Genomic DNA, 21,748 nt, shown 5'->3' on the forward strand with positions numbered 1-21,748 from the left:
CTCTTAATGTTTAGAATCTGAACTGAAATGATTGAAGATTTTAATACATGTAAAAATTAAACCAGGAACAGCGCGATGTTGCAAAATCATGCTCGTGATAACGCGGGAATCCGGGGACTTCCCGGAGGGTTCGTCGTCATGACGAGGGGCATATCCTTTCTGGCGAAAATCCACCCATGAACAATAACGTGATTTGAATCAAAAGAGAAATCAAATCCCATTAATAAGTAGGATGTAACATAGTTAACGCTATGACATTTTAGAATTTCGCTTATTTCCCCCCCCCCCCCAAAAAAAAAAGTTTATTATGCATATTCAAATGCATAGAGGGCCGATCGATGATTCTTTAGAATTTTATTGTATGGATTAAACAATACTCAAATTTTCTACAACAAGAAAAGTCATCGTATCACATAAAATACAGCAGATTTTTTTTTTTATATAGACCTATCACTAAACAAAATTTTCATGTAGGCCTACTGACCAGGAAAAAAAGAACATATGCACCTTCTTAATAAAGTTTAAGTATCTTACTCAACAAATTACGTGAGCGTGAAACATATAGGCTATTTCTTTTTAAAGAACTAACCTAAAAAGAAACAATTCAAGCACCATATGAATTCTGGAATAAATAAAATAGGTCTGTAAACTAAACAAATAATGACAGCAAGAATCTTGAGCTATACTGACCTGATATTGGGACATTTTAAGCACATTTGATAATCGTGAACTGGGATATCTATATGCGGGCGCGAAGCGCAAGTGAAATTTACATTTCAATATTGAGACCGGGCTGAAAGGTTTGCCATTTGCCAATTTTACCCCTCCTCTCATCTATTTCACCTTTAATATCCTTCCTTCTTTTATTTCTCTTCATATTCTTGTTTTCATTCCAGCTTCCTTAATCTTCTTCCTTTTCTCTTATCTCCCCTATCCCCATGTTCTTTGCTTCGCCAGCAGGGGACCACGGCCGTTTCCGCCCGTGGACTGGCATATCAGTATCACCTATATATTTCATTTTCCTGCTATTCCTTTGGTAAAGGCTGGGTTCACATAGAAGTATACTATTCGGGTATACGGTGCACGTTTTTTTAGGGCACGCGAATAGCTTGAATCGAACAATAGGATTTCCTAATACCGGGTCACATGAGAGGGCACTATGCGAAAATACCGTTAGCTGCGTATAGTATAGTATAGTGGGAATCGCACTTGTTCGATTTTCGTGCAGCGTATACAGACGTGGCAGGTGGTGTTCTGAATTTCCCTATAATATTTACTGTGTGCGTTGGTTAAATGAGATAAGTTCAAATGAAATGATTTCTTGGTACTCATTATTTTTATTGGATTTTCTTAGCACATGCCGTCATATTTAAGTTATCCAGCACTTCAGAATTTATCTCATGCACATGTTGTATGATTTATGTGGGCTCTGCATTTTTCGTTCTATCTTTTTTTACCTTGAAATGACTGAAGATACAAGGTCAAAAAGGTCCGCAGCGAAGGCTACTTGAGCTATGTTGTTGTGTATCGCTGAGTCATTTTTAATTAATTACTTAATTATTCTTATAATAAGTCGATAATAATGTGGAAATAGATTTCATTCAAGAAAATATTGTTTATAAAATGATTTATTTATTATTTCACTTTTGCTATGATTTCACAGAGCTGGGATGGGGGAGTACAATCAAGCTCCCCCCTAAAAATGACGTCATCAAAGCAAAAATAGGAATGATTGATAAAATCAATTAGGCTGATACAGGTTTGAAATCTTAAAATATAAATTTGGAAACATAACTACAGTATTTTCAATAACATTCCTCAACCCCCCCCCCCCTCCCCCAAAAATAAAATTTTAGTTTTTAGTGTGTAAAATCATATGGCTCAAATAAGCCCATCTCGACGGACTGGCTGAACTAACCCCATTAAAAAAAATCATTAAAAGTTGTATTAAATAGAAGTTTAAGAATTTGCAGAGGTGACTTCTTTGCTTGAAGTTAGTCCAAAGCAAGCTTATTTTCGAATCTTAGTAAGTTATGTAGAAAAAATATGATTTCTTTTCTTTTTTTCCCCAGAAATTAACTTCAGCTAGGAAAAAATGTGTTTTGTCATACTTATAAGTCCTGGGCCCCGTTGCATAACATTTTGGAAGTGTTGTCGTACCCATACCGTTCTTCTTTTCTTCAGTTCATATGTACCTCCTCAGCCTCGGCCAGTAGGAGAAGAGCCAAATCTTCTTCGTCTGAAGTATCCATTTTGAATATTAAAGTAGGACACGCGTGCTACCTTTATGTGACCCGCCATGCCCGTATAGCGTATAGCGAATAGCGAATAGAGAATACCATTTACCGTATACTTCTATGTGAACCCAGCCTAGGAATAATGGGTTTCTACTGATGCGGGAAAATATCTCAACTGGTTGCCTTTCACGCCCCCCTCTCTCTGTTCATATCTTGGGGAGCCTTTCATCAAAATTAGGTCGTCGGGTCTGACAACTTTCCTTGATTTTGATTGGATGAGAAGCGCTGTTACTATGGTAACTGGCGGATAAAACATGCCCAGGATTTTCAATTGTCATGATTGTCGGATAAAACGTCCGATTATAACTCCCTTTCATGAAACGCTCCTCGGGGTCCCGTATAACACAAAGGTTAGCGATTAATCGTACCCCTGATTTTGACGATTGATTGTACATTGTAGTCAATGCATGCATGCATGCATTCAATCATTAAAAAATGTTGTACAATGATCGTTAAGCTTTGTGTTACGTACGGGCCCATGATTTCCTAATTACCTTTTTAGAATACCAATTTCTCTCTTCTCTTATTTTGTTTTCTTATCCACCTTATGCTATTTGTCTTGTTAATAAGGCTCGCGGGGGCGGGGCGACTCCGCTTCCATTTTTTAAGAAAAAGACATTCTTCTCACGTTATTCTATTGGGGGCAACCGGGGGGGGGGGGGCAACCTTGCTTTCCGCTTCCATTTTTTACGAAAAAGACACCCTTCTCACGTTATTCTATTGGGGCCAACCGGGGGGGGGGGGGCAACTATTTCGGGGTTTATTTCATGGGGGAGCTATAGAGTGTCTATTGCTTCCCCTTTCTTTTTTGTTTAATATTCATTTCCATTTTAATTCCCCTTCATTATTCTCATTACACCTCTCGGCTCTAAGATTTGCTGTGAAGGGGTGCACGATGGTTAAACAGTGATAATAATAATTTTGATAAAGAATATTATGACGACGACTATACGGGATGATCGATGCTATAACTGCTATTGATAATGATGATGATGAATATTGATGATGATGATGATGATGCTGATATTCATGATGAGGAAAACGGTGATGATGAATGATTTTTTTTTAAATATATATTATATCTTTTTTACAAGTTCACACCTAGTTACCATTAATGCATATAGCATTTCCATTTATTTGAAAGCAGGATTAAAGAGCATTGTAGATTAAATGCCTTGCTCATGGGCATAGCTGCAGCGGCCGGGGATCGAACACCGGACTTTTTCATGTATAGCCAGGCGCCTAGACCACTCGGCCACGGCACCTCCACATGATTATTTTTGTTTTGAATAATATTTTATTTTCTTCCTCTTTCAAATCATTAAGTTTACAATCACAATTCATATAAATAAAGATTCTTTGCATGTATACAATCAATAAACAATCAAGCAAATAAATACATCAATATCAATGAGATTACAAATATGTTCAAAATGATTACAAATGAAATTAAATTGCTAAATTTCTCTTCTATAACAATGTGAAAGCAAAGGGAAAAACCCATATCAATCGACAAAATTCCAAATATCGCAAAACAAGTTATTCACAAACTAATTATGGTAGTGGATCGTATTACCGAACACTGTTCATGATATTCAATCATATCAAACACATTATTCTCATAAAATTCACCAAACTTTCACCATAAATACACAATTACCTACAAAATATATATATGTAAACATTTTTCCAAAATCGTTTTTCCTTTTTACGATAATAGCTTCCAATCGAACCCCTCTTCGCATGTGAAATATTTTGGTCACTTGAAAAAGGTATCGTATTACCAAACGTGTGTTTTCTATGGGAAAAGTTGAGAAAACAACAAAATCACTGATGAGCTATTTTGACAATATTTTATTATTTTTAGAATATTAAGACGTTAAAAATGTGTTTTTGACAATTTTTCATCATCTTTCTATTCAAGTTCCCTTTGGAAGGGTGTTGCAAAGTTTTGAGCGTATGAAATTAAATTCTGACGCGTACGATGCGCACGTTCGGTAATACAAGGCCGGTCGGTAATACAATCACTCACTATACCGGTATCTCATATAAAAATAATAAAAAAAGAGCATATAAATTCATATCAAAATTATCTCAAATCAATATAACTGTACAATTTCTTCAAAACGTTAAGTTTTAACCCGAAAATATATATTTTTTTTTTAATGAAAACTCTTTTAACTTTTTCCCCCCAAAAAGTACATAATATAAAATAAAATTACCTCAATATTTATATCATGTTAATGTCAAAATTATGTCAAATCAAATGAACTATTTTTTTCATGGAACTCTATGTTAAGAGGAAGGTTACATATATACGGGCATATATAATCTTTCACTCACCCACGCACGATGATGATGAGGATGAAGTGTTGCTTCCCTTTACGTTCGTTGGCACGCTAAATTACCATCGACATATGACGTATAAGGTCGTATACATGCGTGCATGCTCGGTAGTCGGGGCCCTGGCTTGGCGCTTGGCATAACTAGTAAGCTATATTTTAACATTTTCTGTATCTTGTATTTGTTGGTGTGCGTATTGATACCTTGATGATTGAAAATCTTTTTAACGCGTTTTGATAGCTCTAGATAATCAATAAAATGAATTAAAAACAATGTCGTTGTGCATAAATGTTAATGCCGATTGGCAACTTAAATCTGAACGTGTGGGGCTGTTCAATATTTATTACAGCCCCACACGTTCAGATTTACGTATGGTACTATGAATTCATTGAAGGGGTCCTATGTCTTCGCACCTAGAAATCACTCATTCAATGAACAAGGTGTTGATATAAACTTGTTCTCTGCTACTATTCCCAGTGTGGTGAAATAAGGTTGGCAATGTTTGGCTTTATTTCTCTTGTTTTGGGGGGACAAATGCTTTATTTTTTTAAACTGTCACAGACACAGTGTCACTCAGGCCAGGGGCCCGTTTCTCAACACCATCATAAGTCTAACTTCTTGACTAAATCGGAGATGGTGAGCTACTTGTCCGCTAACCGTTTCACGAAGCCCTCTTTGCCAAGATCGGGGATAACAACCTGACTAAATGTTTATGACACCTCCGAACCTGTCATAACTTCTTTCTTAGTCATAGTTAGTGACGTAGTGCCTAGTGGCATCACGTGGGTAGACTATGTCTATGACATGCAAAAGTGCCTCGAAATTTGAAAATTATAATCTTACGTAACCAATCATAGGGACAGTGATTTTCCGTTTCAAAAAATTGCCTTTTCCGTTTCAGAAAATCTCAAATTCCGTTTCAGCATGTCAGAAAACGGAAATTCCGTTTCCCCATAGACTTTGTACACATGGAAAAGTGACAATTCCGTTTACACATTGAATAGCAAAATCACAACACGTACACTCGCACTGGTCAAAATTTGTATCTGCTATTGTACCAACAACACAATAGAATAGGTTCTAATCGGATCTATGCGGGTGCATAAAATATTTTTACGAACCCACATAGCATGCATACATCCACTCACACAACATGCGAGGTTAGTATACTAACCTCGCACAACACATGTGATTTCATAGTGCATTTTTACGTTTTCATTCATCACACAAATGTGAGGGACTAAACTACGCCAAACCTTTCAATATTTGTCCACTGTTAATCTTGATCGTATGGTTTAAGTTTATTTGAAAAAGAAATTATAAATTATTTATTAAAGTGTTTTTATCACTTACCTCCAAATCTCAACCAGGATACTTCGCTCGGTCCGTCCTTAGTCATCCTTCGAACTGCGGTGGAAATTACGCAAACAACAATCGAAATGCGAAATTTTCCTATCGAACATTCTCGATTCAAGTCGTCGGCGCATAATAGGAAATTGTACCAAAAATCAACATAGTTCTCTATTTATTCAAACAATTTTTTCTGGGGTGCACTTGACCTTTAAAAGATTTTCCAATGAAAATATTACATGGAACTTGGAAATACAAATCATAATTTGGTTGAACAAAATGTTTTCTGTTAAAGTATAAAACAGAAGAGGAACATATCATTCACATATTTTTATATCCAAAATATGTTGCCTTAGTATGGAATAATCACAATGACATAAAATGAAAATGGGTAAAGTACCTTCCTAATGATCATTGAGATTTCGCCTATGGAATCATTGTTTAATAATTTTCAAAGCTTTAAATAGATGAAAATGTTCATTGAGAAAATATACATATATATATATGAACAAAATGATAATGTCCCGATTGTTTCGCATTACGTGTGTTAGATTGCGGGCGTTTGTGTGTGTGTGTAGGAAGCAAGATATTCGTGTTAATGTTTGCACAAAAAAGGAGAGGGAAAGGGAAAGGAAAAGGGGAGGGGGAAAGGTAGAGGAGAGAGAGGAAGGTAGAGGAGAGAGAGGGAAAAGGAGACCATAAAATAGAAAGAAAACAAAGGAAAGGAAGAGGGGAAGGGAGAGAGAAAGAAAAATGGAAAGAGCGAGAAAAGAGTAGGGGAGGGAGAAAGGAAAGAAAAGAAGGGAAAGGAAAAAGGGAGAAAGGGAATGGAGGGGGCGGGAAAGGAAAGGAGAGACAATAAAAGACAGATCAGGGGAGGGGGAAAAGTAGAGGAGAGAGAGGGAAAAGGAGACCATAAAATAGAAAGAAAACAAAAGAAAGGAAGAGGGGGAGGGAGAGGGAAAGAAAAATGGAAAGAGCGAGAAAAGAGTAGGGGAGGGAGAAAGGAAACAAAAGAAGAGAAAGGAAAAAGCGAGAAAGGGAATGGAGGGGGTGGGAAAGGGAAGGAGAGACAATAAAAGACAGATCAGGGGAGGGGGAAAGGTAGAGGAGAGAGAGGGAAAAGGAGACCATAAAATAGAAAGAAAACAAAAGAAAGGAAGAGGGGAAGGGAGAGGGAAAGAAAAATGGAAAGAGCGAGAAAAGAGTAGGGGAGGGAGAAAGGAAAGGAAAAGCGAAAAAGGGAAGGGAAAGGGAGAGAAGGGAGAACGAAAATGGGGAAAGGGAGAAGGAGAGGGGATGATGAAGGGGATAGGAAAATGTCAAGTTTGAAGATCTGAATATTAACACTAAAACAAAATTAGAATCCCATGTTTTATTTATAAAAATACCATCTTTTTCATGATTATAAAGGTTCAACGTCCCTGTTCTAGGTCTAAACTTCAACATAAATCTACTGGCGCTTCGCGCTTGAATTCTGGAGGTCATTCCTCTTTTAAAAGTATAGGTAATCTGTCGGACTTTTCAAATCCCAAATTTAAATCTTAAGCGCAAATGCCCTCGCATTATTTTTCATTTAGATACAGTCCTGTCATCAATATCAAAAACTCTAAGCGCGAGCTTCGCGCTGGCATCATTTTTGTAAGTGACATTTATGATGTTGTTCATATTTAAAAAATGTCCATTTGTTGAGGTTTAAATGTCCAAAAGTTCAGCGCTCGCATAATTTGTAAGGTAAATAGGCCTACTCTTTTAATTGTTATACAAAGGCGCTTATACAACGTCCAGAATGCAGTTCGGAATATTGAAAATAACTACTGGTCCCGCTATTTCTGCCCGTGGGGCAAGCATTTATCATTTTGAATCATGAGATTCACCTTTAAAATATGATGAAAAAGTATCGTTAAGACTGAATTAAGAAAAAAAGAAGCTCACGTTTCACGCTCGCATTTTGATCCGTTAGCTTGTGATAATAATGGTGACTTCGTTAATATATCTTAGCGGACATGTCCACCTTTTGGTGCTTCAAGAAAAATAAACACAACACACAAATAATAATAGAAAACGAACAAGAATAGAATAGATAGTTACCTATCCCACTCATGAATTCTTATTTAACAGTCCCCAAAACGTTTTTTTTTCGTGTTAGCTTATTTCATATACATATATATATATAAATATATATATATATATATATATAGGTCTCCTCATCATGGTTATAAAAAGTGCTCAGAATGTTTTATTTTCAAGTCCTTGTTTCAGAATTTTCAGCTCGGGCAGCTCTATCGCATTTTGTTTACTATCCTGTTGATTTATTTACTTGAACAAAATATTTAAAATGTCCAGCTTTTAGAACAGATATCAAAAAAAGGTATTCACCTTTGATCATAGATGAGGAAGAAGAAAAAAGTGCAAAAAAATAGGAAACAAACTAACGAATTAATGTGACATAATTTTTCTTCATTTCAAGGCGACTCTTTACATTTCATCATCGCTGATGGCGCTACAATAGAAAATACTGCTTGACAGCAAAAAAAAAAAAAGAAAGAGGAAAATAATGCTGAGCGTCTAAAATGCAGCTAGCAGTACAAGCTGCATGCTGCGTAAACAAACATCTTGTGAATAATATCGCGCGCCCTCTTTAAGCAAAAGTTTACAACCACGATGACCCTGCGGTATCTACGTGAAGATCACGAGAAAATGCTTTTTTTTTCTTAAAAACACACCAAAGAAAAGTCAAGAAACGATCCATATGGTTCGTTAAGTGTCATAGCACAATTAGAAACATTATTTTAAAAGGAATGGCATAGTTATTTTAGTAAAAAGGGTGTGAAAAATTTGCGTGCACCATGTGCATATGAATCCTTCGCACCCGAGATGCATTGATCCCATGAGTGGCATACATCCTCACCTTTCACATTATTAGCATTATTTCACGGTGAAATGATATTTCATCGATAATTTTTGGGTTTTTTGGACATCGTTATCATCAGTCAACGGCTTTTGCCAATCCGCCATCTTGGATTTTAAGACCACGATATCGTGCTGTTACATCTTCAAACGTAGAGGGCAGCAACACACGACCGTGTAGCTGAACGATATATGTGTGCATGTGAAGCCCAAGCGCAACCCGGCCGGCCGGGTGCGGGGTACAATCGAGTGTGCTGATGTCGAGTGCAGTCACGATGTGTGAATTGTCATGATAGTAGCGAAGTGAGATCGTGTTTTCTGGGGTTTTGTGGCGATTTAATATTCTCATTTTGTTGTGATTTTGGAGTAATTTCTGTTGCTATTCTGTGTTTTTTGAGGGAAAATACATTTTCCGTGATTTTCCATTTGAAATGCCACTTTCCGTTTCAAAAGGCCCTTTCCGTGAATTCCGTCCGTTTTCCGCGATCGCGGAAAATCACTGTCCCTACAATCATAGAAGTTGTAATTACATTGCACAACAGGTGTGATAGATCATTCAATAATAATTGTAATGCAGAGAAACTATCAAATATGTTGGTGAAACGCAGCAAAACCATTCATTTTGAAATAGTAAAATAATTGAATCGATAAAGATTCTGCCACGTCAGGTCATCCATAACTGGACTCGTATTCGTTGTTTTCAGACCCTTATAAACATTTTGATACATTCTATCTCTAATCTATGCAAATCATTTGTCAAATCGTGTGTTTCGGTATCTAAAGATTTTAAAAATCTTTGTTAAACTATATTTTGATGATGATTGGAACCATAAATAAACATATAATTATTATTATTTTACAAAGAAAAGCATTGTGGTTTACTTCCGTAAACAATCAAAATTTACTATCCCAGGGGTACCCATCTCAACGTCCACATGCGATTTTTTAGTCATGAAATGAATTATTCATAATTTCATTTTCTCAGCAATTGAATGCTCCAGTCTTCATAGTTTATGCTTGGTACAGATTTTGCCTCTGCTATTATTTTGATTAGATGTATTTCCAAATTCATCACAATAATTGCAGTTTAATCATAATTTTGCTTTTTGAAAATTATGTTATTTTGTGACTAAGGCTACGTCTCAATGGATTTGGTAAGAGTTCCATACGCACCCCCCACTAAAATTGAAAATAAAAACATGGAGAAGGTTCAGAATAATATATCTAGCCCTAATATCGAACATATATGATGGGGAAGTGGAAATACATACCAAAATATGGCTTTATTCCGTCAAATTTCGAGCGAGATCTTGTGCGTGTAATTGTCCATAGACATCGGTTTATTTAGTCAGTAAAGGGTCTGCGAGTCAAGACTAGTCGAACTATCGGCTGATAATCGTAAAAATACCCTTTCTGGTATCAGCGCTTCTCGCTAGCATAGCGGGAAAGGTCTTGACTGCAGATCAAACGAGGTGAGTTCGAGTCCCAACTAAGGTAAGCAACAGTAAAAAAATGATAGAAAAATCTGAAGTGAACGAACCGGAAGTCTCAACAATCTTTTGTTATTTTTGGTGGGGGGTGCATATGGAACTCTTTCCATGGATTTTAGTTAGGAAGGCTTTCGTGAAACGGGTTTAGTAAGATTGGAACTAACTCTGTGGTTGGTGGACAAAGATATGACTAACTTGTCCAGGTGTTGAGAAACGGGCCGCAGGTCTCAGTGAGTCAGTTTCCATATTCGTTATGTAAACTAAATTGAAATCTTTTTATTATTTTTCTAAATTAAAAATAGAGATTGGAAAATGATAATTTGTTGATCTTTTATTTTTCACCAATAGAGGGCCTGCACAAAAATATGCAAAAAATTGAATTTTTTTTGCGTTCCGATGAATACATAAAATATGAAAAATGATCCCCACGTTCATTTACATTACTAATGAAATATAGGATTATAGATTGCAAATTTGCAACTGTTTGAAAATTAGTATATTTTGTTAAAAAAGTGGAATTTTGACGACTTTTTAAACTATGTCCTACATAGACCAAAAGCTTCGGTCTCTGTTATGTTGGTTGTTCAGCTGAACTCCGTTGGCTTCACTCACTAAATACAGAGACCGAAGTTCTAGCGCGATCTGTACAGGGGACTCAATGGCCATATGTTTATGTGTATTAAGTTCGGATAAAACAGGGCAGTGAAGTTGCGCGACAGCCGAGGTAAGTCACTGTTTTTGTTCCTTTTAACTTGATTTTCCCCGTTTTTTGGCAATTAATGCCAAGAGGGAATATTAATTTGCATTTCGGTCGCGTTAATTTTCAAATGTTTGATTCATTAAAGACAAAAATTGAAGAGCCCCGACGGGGGGATTTTGCATTGTAAGTCCCCTAATGGTGGCTGCACGATAGCGAGCCGTCTGTGTATGAGGAGAAATTAAAAAAATTAAAATAATGTTAAAAAACTCCTCGAAACAGACGGCTGCCAGCTGTCTATGTCCTACACTGCATAGGTCTACATTTAGATTCCCCACAGGCAAGGTGGTAGCAGTGAACAATCCTAAAATTCCACATAAAATTTTAGTAGACAATGTTCCTTATATTTCAGAGCTGCCAACTATGAGAATTTTACAATATTTTGACAGTTTTGTGGGATTTTTGCATGAGAATATAGAGTAAAGTGCCCAAATATCGGACACATAACTAATTGGACCAAAACAAAAATACCATCACTGATTCAAATAAAAATCATGTGTATTTCCCTAGTACGAATGTTGAATATTATTTATGTCATTAAAAAATAGAATTGAAAAAAGTATGGTATTGGTAAACAGAAATTATTTACTTATTACGAGAAGGTTAGAAACTAGTTGTGCACCGCGATAAATTTTGGCAATTTAAGTCGCGCTCTGAACCCCAAAATAATTGCTTGAGATTGTTGAGAAAATAACTTATTTCAGCTGCGCAAATGCCGATTTTAATTATTCTATCAATAATTTTTAATTACACATCGGTAAATAATAATTATTTACTTACCAAACGGACTTCTTTCGGCTCTAAACATTGGATTTCGTTCTGAAAACGAGCGTGAGCGTCAACAACACGCATTTCCAATTCAATCGGCTGACATGTCCGATGTTTGGGAGAGTGCCATATTTGGAAGGGTGTTGAATTTCCCGCTGTGGGGAAGCCCCGCAGCAGCCATTGCAGATTTTCTTGCGAGAGATCGAACATGTGCGATCTTGGGGGCAATATTTCCAGCGAAAATCACTTCCCCCTTACAAGATTTTTTTGGGTCATTGATCTATTGGAGTCCATAATTAGCGAGGGTCATAGGAATCTTTGGAAGTCAAAATCATGGATTTTACCCATGGATTTAACCCCTGGAATAGTTTTTTTGATAGATCTACTGTGTGTGCAGTTCAGTAGCAGGTATGCTCATACATGTATATCACATGCATGCAAGTTCCCCGCCAGTGCGGGTCCATGTAGTTGTGCGGAGGGAGTTGAAGTAATTTTCGTCCGATATTTGGGGTTTTTACTCTATCTATTCTAGAGTTTAGACTGAAAAATCCGCTGTTTCGCAGGAGTTTTGAAACATTTTCTGATTTTTTTAGTCCTACTACACAGACGGAATTCTCCCATAAGACTCTTAGTGCCGGTGTTTCACTTGACGCTTAACTGTAGCGTCTATGGAGAAAAGGGTGAGCTACCGCACCCTCTTCGATTACTCTTCAATTCCCCCGTTTGACAGAGAAAACAAAGCGTGTGAATGAAAATTAACAAAACAATCAGGTTACCAGTTTCTTGAAATATATGATTTAAGATCTAAAAATTTAATTCCAAAGAGCCGGTGTGGGGTTCCAACGATCGGTCATCGTCATGTTTCTTTTGCAGCCAGAGCACACGAATGCGCCAGCCAATCACGTTCATGTTACCATTTTTATTTCATCATAAACTTTACAGAGATGCCAAGTTCAAAGACCAGCTATGCATGAGATTTTCTCTTACTCCGCATGAGATCATAGGCATTGTGTATATCGTATGTGGGGATAGGCATTGTACTACAGACTTGAGAGATCTGGGGGATGAGCAAGAGTCCCAAAGGTGGGAATGTCCTGCCTAGTAAAGTGTGAGACTTGGTACAATGTACATGTATGTCTGTTCTTATTAACCCAGTTGGGATTTTATTTAAAAGCTAAATAACAATACTGACTACCAAGTGACCTACGCTCAACAATTTTATCACCAGCCCTTTCAGGGAAGTGCAGAAGAAAAAACTTTCCCAGGGCGGTAGGAATAAATTACAAGCCTACAGCAGGGGCCTATATTGTTATTCTTTACAGTTATAAACAGTAGGTTTCATTTTATCAGATAAATATCAGAAATGAAATAGTTCTACTTGGACTTGTTTTTATTGTCATCTGAGAAATTAGGCATGGAAAAGACTTTTTTGAAAATATCATTTCATTTTTATATATTGGCAGGAAGTCAAACATCATGAGCTCATCGTCATGGGGAATTCCCCCTCCACCTCCTGCTGAGAAACAAGATCATCTATATTTTCCACCTGGGCACCACTCATCCCACGGGGCACTTGCAAACAGTCTACAGGATGGATATGCACCAGCTGGTTATGCAAATCAACAGTCTATCTCTTTAGAGGAGAAGACACCACCCTTTCCACCATCTTCGAATCAAGCAGCAGATACATTTACAAATCAGTACAGGAATCAGAACCTGCCTTCAAATGCTTCCTGTAACAACTCCTTTCCACCTGCACCATTGGAAAACTCTAACGTGATGGCTCATCCGAATCAACGAGTTGGTCAAGGTTTCCAGCTCCAATCTAGGCCTCCACAGTATCAGTCTATGCCTCCTCGGCCACCACATGGTAGTCAGTTTTGGCCGAGTGGTCCCAGACTCAACTCCGCACCCCCTTGCCCCCCACCTTTTCCTGTTCCACCTCCGCATCGGCATGAGCATCATCCAAGGAGTGATGGCAGAGTTCAGCCATCCACCAACATGGTGAGATACAGCCCTTCACTTCCTCCTCCTCCTCCTCGAATGTTCTCTCATCAGCCTCAGCATCGATTGCCAACAGATTCATCCCCTGTTGGTCCAGTGCATGGACGGTGGAACCCAGGCCAAGGGCCAACGAAGGCCAACTTTCAGGGTGAAAGTGTTGATAACGGTACCCAAAACAACTTCTCATCACATTCCAAACAATCCAGCGGCAGAAGACTCCAGCATGGAGGCTCCAATCCGGCTCAGACCAGACTCCAACCTTACCAGTCCTTTAGAAGCAAGCCATCAGATAGGAGTAACCAGAACTCGTTCCCTGGGAAACCTGGGATAGTACCGGGACAGGGTGGACTGCATGCCACTGGGCAGGGTATAAAGACAGAGGGTGACCAGCAAGAAGTGAAGGAGAGTGAGGATCAAAAGTGGGTCAATGAGAGGTCAAAGTCCCTCATAAAACGTGGTGTATCCAAAGAAGCAACCAAGCCAATGGTAAAGGTATGTGAGTTTCCAAACGACGTCTAGTTGGCGGAAAGGAATTAGAATTCAAACTTAGGTCTGGTCCTGTTGGTAGAAGAGTGTTTATTCTTTTAAGTTATTCCACATAGCTTTTACATACCTTTATGTCAGCCACACAAGAATTGAAAATTACCATACATGTGCAACCGATAACCCTTCTACCAGCCAGACAATGAAATATTAATATTGAATTTAATTAATCAAATTGAAGATAAGTGGCAATATTGATTAACATTCTAAAGATCATTTTATCACTCACTTAAGTCATTTCTATACCTTCTTGCACTGTTGGTTGTCCCGGATGCAGTATGTTTCGAATCGGGTTATCAATCAATCCATCTATCTTTCCCTATTTCACTCCTTCATTTGATAGCTGTTTGATGGATCAATGGTACATGTATGCATATGGGAGGGAATATGATCTTATTAGATTTTGGGTCATGAGATAAAAAAGTATATTAGAAAGTCAAAAAGGGGCCTAAGCTTTCGAAAAAAAAAGTATATTGTCATAACCAGGCAAAAAAAAATTATATTTAGGGGCTACTTTTCACAACCGAATGCCTAAATCTGCAACATTGGACAAGCTCCATCATTGGTGTGAATAGGGGTTTTCCTGGAGAGCGTTTCATCAACATTTTAGTCCGAAAAGTTGTTAAATCTTACATCTTTTCTTGATTTTGATTGGCTGAGAAGCACTGTTACTATGGTAACTGTCGGATGAAACAGGACTTATCGGATTAAATGTCCGACATGTCCTTTCATTAGACGCTTCCCAGGGCCCCCTGCTCCCTTGTAATTTTTTTTTCTGGTTCTAACTTTAGGTCATTACATAAATATGAGAATCTATCGGTCTTAAAGGACAAGTCCACCACAACAAAAAGTTGATTCGAATAAAAAGAGAAAAATCCAACTAGCATAACACTGAAAATTTCATCAAAATCGGATGTAAAATAAGAAAGTTATGACATTTTAAAGTTTCGCTTAATTTCACAAAACAGTTATATTCACATCCTTGTCGGTATGCAAATGAGAAGACTGATGACATCACTCACTCACTATTTCTTTTTATTTTATTATATGAAATATGAAATATTCAAATTTTCTCCCTGTTGTCGAGGTGAAACAACGATTCATTCCTCCCTGAACATGTGCAATTAGCATTGTTTAATACTATATGGTTCAATCAAGTTGGTCCGTATCGTCAAATCTTTAAAAAATGAAATATTGTATAATTCAAACAATAAAAAACAAAAATAGTGAGTGAGGGACATCATCGACTGTCTCATTTGATTGTCACTGAGTTGTGCATTTCACTGTTTTGTGAAAAATAAGCAAAACTTAAAAATGTCATAACTTTCTTAATTTACATCCGATTGTGATGAAATTTTCAACATAATGCTTGTTTGATTTTTCTCTATTTATTCAAGTCAACATTTTTCTGGGGTGGACTTGTCCTTTAACATTTAAGGATCAACCCGCACAGACTCTGATCCAATGAAGGCTTTACCCAAGTAGACTGGATTGAAATTGAATCTAAAAGTATAAGTTAAAATTGTCATGTTTCTGTTAAACCACTATACATGTATACTGGTGCAAACTAAAAAAACATGTTGAGCATTTTTTTAAATCAGGATTTCGGTTCATCTTCTGAAAATATCAATTGTCTTTTAATTATGATACATGCTTTCTGATTATAAAGTGTTTTATACCTAGGTCCATATCCCTAATTCCCTCGTTCTCTTTAGATATCTGAGGCAAGGATGCTCTTGACCAAATTCAAGCATATGCTGGATCAGCTGAAAAGGAAGAAAGAAGAGGCGTCAGAAACCCTGATGAAGGAGAATGATGAAAGGAAATGGTTTCAGCTGTGCAAAGAAATGGATATGCAAACGGTACGATTGATTTTATCGGAGATACTAGTTCCTTTCTTCATAGCATATACAGTGCAAGGAATTCCTGCATTCAGTTGAAGCTCATTTGGGAAATAAAACAAAATCTTCATGTAATGTTAATAGAAAATGAAATATTACCAAGGTTTCCCTTTAAAAGATTGGGCAGTGATGGATCTTGATTCTACATGTGTTGAAGCTGTTAATATGGTATGCACAAACAAGTGTTGTCTGGTTTGCATTGTGTGTTACCTGCTGACCTATGATATGAAGACTCGTCATCCCAGATTGCTTTTTGCAAAACTGTAATCCAGCTTTTGTTCACCCTCATTGTATTCAAGCAGCAGTGACCTTGGTTTAAATCAATAAATAAAATATGAGTAACGCACGACTTATTATCTTACACTGCCCAACTTTGGCAAAAGGAAGCAAGTGACACATCAGTCAAATTTGAGTTATTGTTGTTTCTGAAACACCCTTTGTATGTTGCACGTTCAGGCAAAATTTGGGGAAGAAATTACCCTTCTATGGAAAGATATTGAAGAAAATATGCTGTTAAATTGTATTGACGCCTGTGTAAATGACGAACAAACATTGCTCATTTACAACAAATGATACTTTTGTATTAACTTGCTTCCTTTTGCCAAAGTACGGCAGTCCAGCCTAAATATATGAAAATGAATCTTTCTATGTTGATGAGGGAATTAAAAGATTATCATTTTTCTTTTTTTTTTCATTTTGGATTTTCTCCTTTAGGAGCACTTGTCGAATCTACAAACAAGAATAAACAACCCAGAGTTTATCAAGGGACTCACACGGCAGATAGAAAGAAGAAGAAGGAAGAGGGTAAGCCCAAGAGAAATGCATCATCAAGAGGGATGATATTTTACGCACACTGGTCAAGGTTCCCACAGTCATGGAAAATCCTGGAAAAATTTGTGGTCATGGACATTCAGGGAAAATACAGGGAATTTGGAAAATTTGTGAAAAGTCATGGAATTGCATTTACCTCTTAGCTGTGGCAGCTTTCCAGTTTGTCGTGTCTCGCAACTCTCATACTCTGTGATCATACTCTGCTTTTATAATTGGGGTTCACGATTTCCATTTTTCCCAGTTTTGTGACATCCCAAATTTTACATAACTCCCGTGACGTCACGGGAAGTCATGGAAAAGTCATGGAATTCTGTTTTCAAATTTCTGTGGGAACCCTGACTGCTAGCAGGCGGTACAACGACAACATTCATCACATAGTTTGGGTGACCCTTTTATCCACCTACAGGACAAGTTTACCCTGACAAATAGTTTGTTTATTCATAAATCAAAAATTTAAAATTCCAATAACTTTCTTTTAATCTTTATTGGATTTGCCTCAACCAATATTTTACCAATACCTTTACCAATATATATATTTTTTTTTTTCTGGTATTTTTACAACAAACTTTTCGTCAGATGGATTTACACGTAGTCCTTCAAGCAGTAGCCTTTTTGCATTCAGCCGCAAGCATGAGAATTCACTCTTATTGGCACCATTCCTAAAGAGTTATTTGTGCAGATAACTCTCCTATTGGCAACAGAAAGCCAAAGTGCAGTCTTGAAAATAAAGTCCATTTGGCGTTGTGTGAGAATTACCTGGTATAACTCAGAAAATTCCTCATTCATGCATGAATGAGTAAAAATAATTTGAAGAAGGGATTAAAAACAGTCAAGTCACCGTTGAAGATATCTGAATTTCCAAAAGAAAATTACATGTCTAAAAAGTTCAATCTGCTCTTTAAATGATACAGAATCACAGAAAATGGTTGAGAAATAGAAAAAGAACTTCTGTTTATCCAAAATAATGCTTGGAGACGTTTATCAGACTACCTGTCAGACATATTCAACATTCTGTTTTGTTTACGATCAGCTATGCACAGTCGTTTGTTAACCGTATGATAGCTGCAGGAGGGAATCTGTGAAAACACACTTGTTTAATGAAATTATGGAAATACAAGCATTCTTTCAAACAGACAGAACTTTGTTATTTCATGACCATTTTCTGTGATTGAGGTATCAAATTAAAGAATGGATATTGACATTTTTAGACATTCGATTTCCTTTTGAAATTCAGTTACCCCCGACAAGTGACTTTTTTGTATCCTCTCTTCAAATTGTTTTTACTCACTTATGAGTGCACGTGGAATCGTCTGAGTTATACCTGGCGAAGGAGCAGATTCAAAGCTTTAAAATGATAGGTCATTTTTTATTGTAATAGTGATAGAGTTTTAATAAATGGTCAATGATTCCCTGTTTAGTTTAGTTTAGTTTTTTACACATTTATGAGTATATAATAATAATGATAATAATAATAATATTAAAACTAATGATTATAATAATGATAATAAGAATGATTATAATAATGATAATAAGAATAATAGTAATAATAATAATAAGTATTATTAAATTTATATATCACATATTTACTGAATGCCATGAATATTATATTTTTCATTGATTTAGGATAGGTATAGGAGACATCGTATGGAGGAATGGGAGATGAAAGAAGAGGCCCTCAGAGTACGGAATGAGAAAATCAACGCTTCTCTGGCTGCCGCTCTCCAGTCCAAACAAGAAAAAGAACAGGTATGAATTCTAGAATCTTACTTATTTATGATAAAATAGTCAGTTCTTGTATAGCGCATAACACATTATAAATAACGTCTCTATGCGCTTCCAAAGGACTTGGATATTATTACCCCAGCTGTAGCTCAAGCAGCCTTTCCAGCACTCGGCATTTCAAGGAATAAATTCCTGCCAGGTACCCATTCACCTCACCTGGGTGGAGTGCAGCACAATGTGGATAAATTTCTTGCTGAAGGAAACTACGCCATGGCTGGGATTTGAACCCACGACCCTCTGTTTCAAAGTCCAGAGAATATTCCACTGTGCCACAACGCTCCACATATGATTTCCTTAAATCTTTTACTTCCACTCTATCGTTTTCGATTAAGGGTATGAATTAAGCTTGTTGTTTGAAGAAAAATATTGCTTATGATGGAAAAAGAGGTATAACCTATCTCTTCGTGTGCATAATCAACAATATCCATTATTTTTAGATGCAATGGATGTTATCAACTACAAATAAAGAAATCTAAATACCTTGAAGTTGGTAACTAAGTGGGGGCGTCATGTTCAAGTCATTACCACTGACTTTCGATAGGAGGGACGTCGGTTCGAATCCTAGCCATGCTGTGTTTTCTTTCAGCAAGAAATTTACCCACATTGTGCTGCACTCGACACAGGTGAGGTGAATGGGTACCCGGCAGGATTAATTCCTCGAATGCACCAAGCGCCTTTGAGCAGCTAGAGGTATAGCCGTAGTAACATATAGAGAGCCATTGATAATGGGCACCTTATAAATGCTATATTATTTTTATTATTAACATATAGGTTAATAAATGTAGTATCGTCCAAAGAGACAGCATTTAAAAGCAATTTAAGAAAATACTCAGTAATTTGTCTGTATCTGACGGTAGAAAAAGTGAAGAGGAATGATAGGGTGTCTTGCACTGTGGGTAAGGTTGTTGTTGTTGTTTTTATTTCCGTAAGATTAAAAATATACAGTTTTACAAATAAAAATGTACAGATATACAAGCAAGATAAAATTACGGCTGGTAGCCCATATTCAGCTGCAACTATAATTGTTGCTGCTGTTCTTCCATGGGACCAGTGCAATGTAAGACAATTAATATGACAAATCATAACATGAAATATAATCCATTGATAATGATAATTGATAACGAATTACAGAACAAAACTAAAATAAAACAAAGTAAAACATATATGAAAAGAAAGAAAAAAAAAATATATATATAAACAACATAAACAAGAGGTACAACTTAATAAAAACTATAGTGTGTAAAGTTCATGAAGGTGATTTCTAAAGTTAGAGTGGGAAGTTGACCCAGATTAGTGGGTAATTTATTAAATTTTGAGGAAGGTAACTGATGAAGTTCCCTGTGATGTGTAGAAATTTGTGTACATCATTTGGGTAGCGGAATTCAGAAAGTAAAACTAGCATTATAGGTAGATACGTCTAATTATTGATGTTAAAGCGACCTTTCATTGACAAATCATGGGGAAATCAAGGCTTATCTCAGAACAGATAAGGGATTCAAGTATTTCACTCGGCTGCATGCCTGGGGGTGTTATGTAATAGGCACCGGCATGTCTGGGAGGTCTATAGGAGAGCAATAGTTCGTAGACTAACCAACCAGAAGTAAACTGCGCGTTTCACTTTGAAACATGTAACTTCACAGAGGTTATTTATTTTGGTTTAGCAATCCTGCTATGAGTCTAGGAATTGGGATTGTTGGAAACTGGAACTGCGATGATCCGAAGTAAATAACCATCACGAGTTCGGTCAAATTCGTGCTGTCCGTACTTTTATCGCATTAGTCCGACGGGCGCTTATGACGGACGGATTATATTATGCAAGTCAATTGGCCTTTTGCAAATGTTGTATTGTTTCAATTTCCCCATGATTTGTCAGTGGCTGGGCCCTTTAAATTAAGATTTGCAGCACAGAGTGGATCCATCACTTCATGCCTTCATTTTGATTCTGTTAATTTATGATTATTTTGTACTTTTAATTTAGAATTGAAGTTTATTGGGCCGTTATTCTGAACTTAAGTTTAACTTTGATAATTTAGTGTACTTAGTTATAATATTAATAATAACGGTATATTTACCCAGGGTAGCCACTTCAGTTCCGAAAACTGTTCTCCCAGCGGGCCCTGCTATTATTATTACCCGGCTAAGCTAGGCTACCTATTCAGGTGCACACAGCTTTTTGAGGAATTACTTCCTGCCGGTACCCATTTACCTCACCTGGGTCGAGTTAGGACTTGTTTATGCCATGTTACTAGCCCATATATTTCTTTTCATCTATTCTTGCTGTTTGTTTGTTGCAAAAGCTTATTACTAGTATCTTAAGCTCTATTTTAGTTAACCCCAACTTTTTATGTACATCTGTATTTGTTTTTAAGCGAAGTTTGTTACTCATTTGTATTTCTTCCATGCCCCTCAAGGGGCTATTCAAAAAATAAAAATCCCTGTTTCACTCTATCACTGTAACTAGATCACAGTCTAAGTCTGAGCTAAAATTATAACATACTGTAATTGCCAAACATGCATTTTATGATTTTTGCGAGTTGGGATCTTTCTAATGTTTGAATGATGAAGACAAATGTTTGTCTACTGCCAATTTGTCCACTCACCACATGGTCTGTTTTCATTTAGTTTATTAAATGCCATTTCATCCATCAACATTTCGTCTAACAACCATTTGGTCCAATCATCACTTCGTCTACCTACCATATCCTCTATGACCAATTCGTCTCATAACCAGTTGGTCTAATATCCATTTCATTTTCATTCATTTTGCACAAT

General features: G+C 36.8%; 1 protein-coding gene across 1 annotated transcript in view; it reads left to right on the forward strand.

The window, feature by feature from the left end:
- The first annotated feature begins 4,633 nt into the window (after positions 1-4,633).
- Positions 4,634-21,748, forward strand: part of LOC129262440 (programmed cell death protein 7-like) — a 33,787-nt gene continuing 16,672 nt past the window's right edge. The window contains exons 1-5 of the mRNA XM_064099799.1: positions 4,634-4,786; positions 13,379-14,411; positions 16,178-16,324; positions 17,078-17,167; positions 18,818-18,940. Of these exons, the coding sequence (XP_063955869.1) occupies positions 13,392-14,411; positions 16,178-16,324; positions 17,078-17,167; positions 18,818-18,940 (1,380 nt within the window). The 5' untranslated portion in view covers positions 4,634-4,786; positions 13,379-13,391. The remainder of the gene's footprint in view (positions 4,787-13,378; positions 14,412-16,177; positions 16,325-17,077; positions 17,168-18,817; positions 18,941-21,748) is intronic.

This window comes from Lytechinus pictus, chromosome 5 (genome assembly GCF_037042905.1).
Source record: "Lytechinus pictus isolate F3 Inbred chromosome 5, Lp3.0, whole genome shotgun sequence".
NCBI lineage: Eukaryota > Metazoa > Echinodermata > Echinoidea > Temnopleuroida > Toxopneustidae > Lytechinus > Lytechinus pictus.